The sequence below is a fragment of the Sturnira hondurensis genome, unplaced genomic scaffold, assembly GCF_014824575.4.
Source record: "Sturnira hondurensis isolate 20B ecotype Veracruz unplaced genomic scaffold, ASM1482457v3 Scaffold0020601, whole genome shotgun sequence".
Lineage (NCBI taxonomy): Eukaryota > Metazoa > Chordata > Mammalia > Chiroptera > Phyllostomidae > Sturnira > Sturnira hondurensis.
Window position 1 is genome coordinate 4,268,832 of NW_028093232.1, and position 7,729 is coordinate 4,276,560.

General features: G+C 35.8%; 1 protein-coding gene across 1 annotated transcript; it reads right to left on the reverse strand.

The window, feature by feature from the left end:
* Window positions 1–6,551: 6,551 nt before the first annotated feature.
* On the reverse strand, window positions 6,552–7,509 carry LOC118975912 (olfactory receptor 6C6-like). The gene has a single exon (XM_037030144.1). It carries the CDS (start codon window positions 7,507–7,509, stop codon window positions 6,559–6,561), a length of 951 nt encoding a protein of 316 aa, XP_036886039.1. The 3' UTR covers window positions 6,552–6,558.
* Window positions 7,510–7,729: the final 220 nt, after the last annotated feature.

Below are 7,729 nucleotides of genomic sequence, written 5' to 3' on the forward strand. Positions count from 1 at the left end.
TTCTCATTACTTGAAATATTTCTTGCCATTCTCTTCTTGCTTGGAGTGTTTCCATTGAGAAGTCAGTAGCTAATCTTATTGGGGCTCCCTTGTATGTTACTTCCTTTTTCTCCCTTGCTGCCTTTAAAATTCTCTCTTTGTCTTGGAATTTTGCCATCTTAATGATGATGTGTCTTGAAGTGGGCCTCTTTGTGTTCCTCTTGATTGCAGCTCTCTACAATCCTGGATTTGTGTGACTTTTTCTGTCATCAAATTAGGGAAGTTTTCCATTATTACTCTCTCAAATAGCTTTTCTATCCCTTGTTCTTCTTCTCCTTCTAATATTCCTATTATTCAGATATTATTACATTTTATATTGTCTTGCATTTCTCTTAATTCCTCCTCATTCTTTCTGAGCCTCTTTTCCTTTTCTTGCTCTTTCTGTGAGTTTTTTTCTACTTTGTTCTCCAACTCACTGATCCGATCTTCTGCTTCATTAATCCTGTTTTTAATTCCTTCTACTGTGTTTTTCAGTTCAGAAATTGTATTCTTCATTTTTCTCTTGGCCTTTGCTGATGATTTCTATTTCATTTTTCATGTTGATATATTTTTTGGTGAGTTTATTGTAGCTCCCCTCTAGTTTCTGGTAGCTCATTGTGAGCTCTTTGAATTTCTTGATATCCAGTGCTTTGAATTCAATAGCTGATAGTTGACTTGCCTCTCTTTCATCTTACATTCTTTCTAAGGCTTCCATATTTTCTTTCATTTGGGGATTGGTTCTTTGTCTTCCCATTGTTTGTGAGACTTTTCTTATTAGCTTCAGCTTCTTAAATTGATCTGTTCTGACACCCTGGGTTTATTCTGTGAACTTATATGGTGGAATGCCTGTGAAATTTAGTGGTTCAGTCTCCTGCAGGTATCTTGATGTTCTCCCCTTCACCTACTCCTTTTGTGTGTGTGGGGTGTGTGTGTGTGTGTGTGTGTGTGTGATCAGTTGGAGGAGGATGCAAAATGGTTTATGACAGCAGAAGAGTATTTTATGATATTTACAGTCACAGATGGTAGAAAAGAGATAGAAGATCTTTAGGCTATATATAGTGTTGACCATAATTTTCAACCCGACTTGCCACTTTTAAGAAAGGATGGACCAAAGAAAAGTCTCTTGTTGGGGAGTGAAGGCTTGTGAGTTGTATCTAGAAAGCAGTGAGGTTGCGGGCGGTCAGATTTTGAGGTAAGGTGAGAGTAAAGAATAGTAAATAGCTGTAGCATTGGAGCAAGTAGAGTTAATCACCACAGTAATAGAATTCAGGAACCTGTAAAGTGGGCTAAGATCCGGGAGATGTGTTGTGAAGTATTCACAGTTGTATAGAACAGCTATTATTTATAATAATATTAGAGCAACTATCATATGACACACTCTATGTGATCTGTCTGAATAGGGGGTATAGAGCTTTGGGTAGTGTGCTAAAGGAAAACAAGTGGCATGAAGTATAGAAAATTGGCAATACACTGTGGAGGAAAGAACAGGGGAAACCTGACAAATAATACAATATAACCAGCCAAGACTAAGAAGCCTATACAGAAAGAGGGGGAATACAAAGATACTATTAAAATATAAAAGAAGTGAGAATAATGAAAAATAATAATAATACAAATATACAGCAATTTGTGGCTTCTCTGCTATAGCAAAGTAAAATTTGTCTCTCTGCCTCTATTGTTGAGATGCCCCTTCTTTGGGACCCACTTCACTCTTTTCACAGTTCCCAGTTGTTTGTGTCTCTTGTGGGTAAAAGAAAACAAAGCAACAAACAAACAAACAAGAAAAAAGGCAGGAGAAGAAAGGAAAAAGCAATAAGTTTGGGAAGAAAAGAAGGACTAAAACAGGAAAAAAGAAAGGAGAGGAACAAAGTATTGAAAGATAAAGCAATAATAACATTAATATATATATATAATATTACTTTTTAAAAAAACACCTTCCCATATTGCTTTCAAACTGTCCAAACTGGTTTTTCTGGTTGCAGCAGGACCTCTCTGTGGGCTGGGGTACAGGTGTGCGCACGTGAGCACTAGCCAGGCTACCAGACATGTTCTTCATACATGTTCTTTACTTTGGAAAATGGCTATTTGTATTCCATTTTATGTTCCTGCCCTCTTTCTCAAGTGTTAATTGACCATGGAGATTTGGTTTTATTTCTGGGCTCTCTATGCTGTTCCATTGTTCTATATTGATGCAGGCACTGGCCCACAGTGTCTGCATCATTATGGGTGAAATGAGACATTCAAACAGAGTACCGAGTCTGGTGGAGGAAAAGAGACAGCATGGCTTTTCTCTCAAGGGGAGCAAAAGCCCATGGCCTCTCCCATAACCAGCCTTTACTATGTTTCTCCGCACAATACATTTACTGTGCACAGGTTGTTTTAGGTGGTTGCCTTTTACAGAAAACAAAGAAGCCAGTGCTACTAATCACACCACAGAAGAGAGATATTTGCAAATGAAAAGGGCAAAAGTGGTTGGTCCAGTTACACTGGTCCTAGGAAGGTTTAGCATGGATTTTAGGAAGTTATTTTGCAGTAAATGTTTGCCACAAATCTGGGTGAAGGAGTTTTTAGCAAAAGCAAAACTCAAAGCGGCCTAGGCATATTGCAGGCCTGATTACCCATGGAAGAACCTATCCATGGGCATGGGTCCTGTTCAGCTCCAATTGGGAGCTAGGCCCACACCACACAGAATGGTCTTCTACACTATGTGTCTATTCTTATGCCAGTACCAGGCTGTTTTGATTACAATGGCCTTGTAATACATTTTTATATCAGTTATTGCAATCCCTTCTACTTAGTTATTTACCAAAATTGCTGCATCTATTTGGGGTTGTTCATGGTTCCATATAAATTTTTGAAGTGTTTTTTTTATATCTGTGAAATATGCCACTGGTACTTTAATTGGGATTGCATTGAATCTATAAATTGCTTTGGGTAGTATGGACATTTTGATTATGTTAATTCTTCCAATTCATGAACACTTTCACCATTCTATTCAACATAGTATTGGAAGTCCTAGCCACAGCATCAGACAAGAAAAAGAAGTAAAAGACATACAAATTGGAAAGGAGGAAGTAAACTATCATTGTTTGCAGATGACATGATAGTGTACATAGAAGATTCTATAGGCTCCACCAAAAAACTATTTGACTTAATAAATGAATTTGGCAAAACAGCAGGATATAAAGTCAATATTCAGAAATCTAGTGCATTTTTGTACCTCAACAATGAAATATGAGAAACAGAAATCAGGAAAAAATCCCATTTGATATAGCAACAAGAAAAATAAGGTACTTTAAGGAATAAACCTAACTAAGGCTGTAAAAGACCTGTAGTCAGAAAACTACACAACAATAAAAAAAATTAAGTAAGACACAAACAAATGGAAGAAAAAGATATTTTCATCATTTATTTGTCATGTATATTTTTGCTGCATTCTCCTTTGATAGATATTGGGGTATAGCTTAGGTTCTAATTGTTTTCAAAATTTTTAGCAGTTTGTTTGTGCATGGATATATGTGTGTGCTTTCACCTGTAAGTAAATTTCTTCTCAAAAAGCAGAAGCAAGGAAAAGTACTATTTTACTTTATCCAAGCTTTCAGAGTAGTGACATAGAGTTTTAACCAGGAACTTATAACTTCTAGCTTACTGCTCTTTGATATTTTGTTAAGTAATATAGTAATCAGAGCCGCCTGCCCCTTTCATCCCCAGATATTGGGAGTTTCTCTCCACAACACAGAACCCTCACTTTGTTTAGGATGTTACACAGGAATGTGATGTTCTCATAGCATGCCCAGGAACTACCTCTACCCACTTTCTCAGTATCTCTGTCAAGGAGTCTTCTTAGGTAAATTGTTTAGCAGAGTTATATGTTCATGTCATTGGAAAGTTTACGCTTTAGTTTACATTATCAACTGGACTTCTAGGAGTACATTTCAAGAGGAGACATAAAAGTGCATGAAATTTTAAATCAATTATGACTTTGACCTGAGCCACTTCACTCCCCAGTCTCAGCAATTATAAAAATTAAAATTTGTGTTTAAATTAAAACAATCCTCTTATTTCCTCTAGAGAAACAATCTTCTTTCAAATTTTAATTTTTATATTTTCATGGTTATGCATCTGGTTTAAAAAAGCATAAAAGAAGAGAAGGTAAGAGAGAAAGAGGGAGAGATAAATATGAAGAAGAAAAGTAGGAAAAGAGAGATTAGATTTCAACCAGATGTGATATTCTTTCAGAATGTCTGGAGCAGCCTGGTTCTTGTTATACTGTAAAATTATAACATCATTTGTTTTCATTATTAAAATGCATTTTGATGTATATGTATTCATTTTATCTCTGAGGAAACTCAACCCTATGCTATTATCTCAGGTAACTTTTCTCAGGCCATGTAGACATCAATGTAAAACTTCCATTACCAGGGCCACAAACTTAGCTTTATTTTTATCACCATTTTCATCATCTTCATCATTGTCATCATATTTGTAAAACATTCAAGTGTAGGTACAGAACTGATTTAAATTTCTTGTTGACATATGAAATCACTATGTCTGCTTATTCACTTTCTAATTTAATCTATATTGAAAAAAGGAAGGAAAATACTGTTTATGACAGAACTGTATTGTGTTAATTGATGATCAATTTCTTTATCACTCAGTTTTTATATTGCAATGATAACAAATGATAATATATCATTTGTAATAATAATATATCAAACATGAAGATAATAGTTGATAAGCTCACTTTTATGATTCTGTCTCAATCACAAAACCCATATACAAATTAAAAACCACCAGTGAGTAGAACATGAAAAAATGGGGAGATGTTGTTTAAAAAGTACAAAATTCTAGTCATAAGATTAATAAATAAGTATGGGGATCTAATACACAGTGTGATTACTGCTACCATACTGTATTATATACTTAAAAGTTACTGAGAGAGTAGATCTTACATGTTCTCACCATAGAAATTTGTAATATTCTAATGTGTGCTAAATTTATGTTAGCCTCCTGGGTAAAATAGTTACTTTAGTAGCAATACATTTTATTTCTATTTTTCCCTACAGAAACATACTTTTCAACAGAAATACATAAGGTGTCTGAAGTAATATGAATGCATTACATGGATTAAAGCATCGTAAAGTTAAAATCTTCAACACTGTCCTATTTAATGGGATAAACTGAACAAGAAGTTGCAAAACAAATCTCATCTCTCCTAACTTGGCCCTAATGCTGACATCATTCTTTGGCAAAGCCACTTGTAGAAGCAATGATATGCAATTTCTGAGACCATATTTTTTTGTTATTTTCAAAGTATCTGCATTGAACTGTATGTTGCAAACTCATCACACATGATTTTCCTAGTTGTTATCCAAGTGCAGGGGAAATCAGAATACCATTTCCCAGTGTCCTCTTCCATGTGTGGCTCAAATTGATAGTTCATCAGTGAGAAGACTTTGTGCAAAATTTGGGAGTTAGAAGAGAAGCAGAGGCCTTTATTCTGCAGAAGTGTCTCTGGTCAAACTGGTGAGCAGATGGGAGGTACATAATATTCTCTAGGTTTTTCAGTATGTGAGGACTACCTCCTTTACTGCTGAGACTACTGATAGATGCTTTCACAGAAATTTCTGAGAGCCACTGCAATGTCCCTCAAGGTTTCCTGAACCAGTCTCCACAGGCCTTCAACTTGAGATTTTTTATATCAGTTTTCTCAACATTCTAGCAAGTGTTCAAACATGGTTCCTCTAACTCTTTATAAACAGATTGAGTTTTGAAGCCTGTTGCATTAAAAATATCATAGAAGTAACTTTGGAACTGTGATAGGTTTCTAAAATGAGCAATAAAATTGTCACTGGAATTCTTCCACACATATTCTTCTCCTCTAGAGACATTTCTAAAGCTCAACTGCCTTGGAGAATAGGAAGTGAGGAGTAGAGTCACCAAGACATGAAGACACAATCTATTTACTTTTGGCAGACAGCTCATTTGAAAGGGCATTGTGTGATGATAGGGGCTTTCAGTGATTGGCATTTCAAATTATTGCATATACTGACTTTTATCACTGGTCAAAGTAAATAGTTCACTCATGGGGATATATTCCCTCTATTTAATCACAATAGCAATTATTATGTTATAATAATTATCAGATTTCAAGTTTGTCCCTCATAGTTTTAGCAGAAAAATACTTAAGAACACATGCAATGCTTAGCAACTAGCACACGCATGTTGAAATAATTAATTATATATGTCCAGCAAGATTTATTTTTGAAAGTACTCAGTACATGTAAGTATCATTTATGGGAACAGATATTTCAAGTCAAAATGGGTTTTACTATGCTGGATTGAAGAAGGCAGCTTACCACTGCCTTCTTCAATGAATGAACAGATCTCCTTGGGAAGAACAGAGAGAAGTGCAGAGATCAGGAAGACTCGGTAAACCTAATATGATAAAAATGACTGAGGGGAGAAATGGCATGGCTATGAACTAATGAACTGAAAGTTGTTTTCAATTTCTTCATTCATGTTTCAACAACATATTACTTACATCCTAATTTTGTCTCTGATTTCAAAATGGCAAAACCTTCGAAGCATATCTTTGAGAGCTGCTTTCACCTGTTGGTTCCTTAGAGTGTAAATGAAGGGGTTTAGTAATGGAGCAACAGAGGTATTGAGCACAGCTACGCCTTTAGTTAAAGTCACCCTTTCCCTTGCTGAAGGTTTCACATACATAAAGATGCAACTCCCATAAGTAATTGAGATGACCACCATGTGTGAGGAACAGGTGGAGAAGGCCTTTGTTCGCTGTTGAACAGAAGGGAATTTTAGAATGGTTTTGATGATATACATGTAGGAGAGGACCACTAAAAACAAAGTGACAACAAGTGTCACCACAGCTAAGACAAAGGCCATCAATTCTATAACCTGTGTATCTGTGCAAGAGAGCTGCAGTATAGGAGAAGAGTCACAGAGGAAGTGATCAATAGTTTTGGAATCACAGAAATCAAGCTCGAGTCCCAAGACCAAAGGGGGAAATATGATTAGGAATCCAGTTACCCAAGAGCTGACCACAAGCTGAGAGCACAATTTGCTGTTCATGATGGTGGAGTAATGCAGGGGTCTGCAGATGGCAGCATAACGATCATAGGACATGGCAGCCAGAAGGTAAAATTCTGTACCTCCTAATAAAAGAAAAAAGAATAATTGAGTTGCACAACCATTGTAGGTAATTGTTTTGTTTCCAGTCAAAATGCTTATTAAGTATCGTGGAATGCAGACAGTTGTGAATGAAATCTCTAAGAAGGAGAAATTTCGGAGGAAGAAGTACATTGGAGTCTTGAGATGGGGATCCAGCATGGTGAGGAGGATGATAATTAAGTTCCCTGTCAGGCTCAAGATGTAGTTGAAAAACAGAAACAGGAAAATCACAATTTGCAACACAGGGTCATCTGTCAGTCCAAGCAAAATGAATTCTATTTCCGTTGACTTGTTCATTTCCTTTTTTTCCTATCAAAGCTAGAGAAAACAAAAATTAAAACACATCTAAGAAAATAATTTTCTTTATTTTCAGCCATAAAATGTTGCACATTAAGAAACTTATCAGTGTGCAAATACTTCTACAAATCTACTTTGAGTTCATCCAAATGAACACGTCCTCTAATGTCAGCCATCTTATAAAAATGCTGTGTATTTCTTCCTTGACAAGATTTCTTAC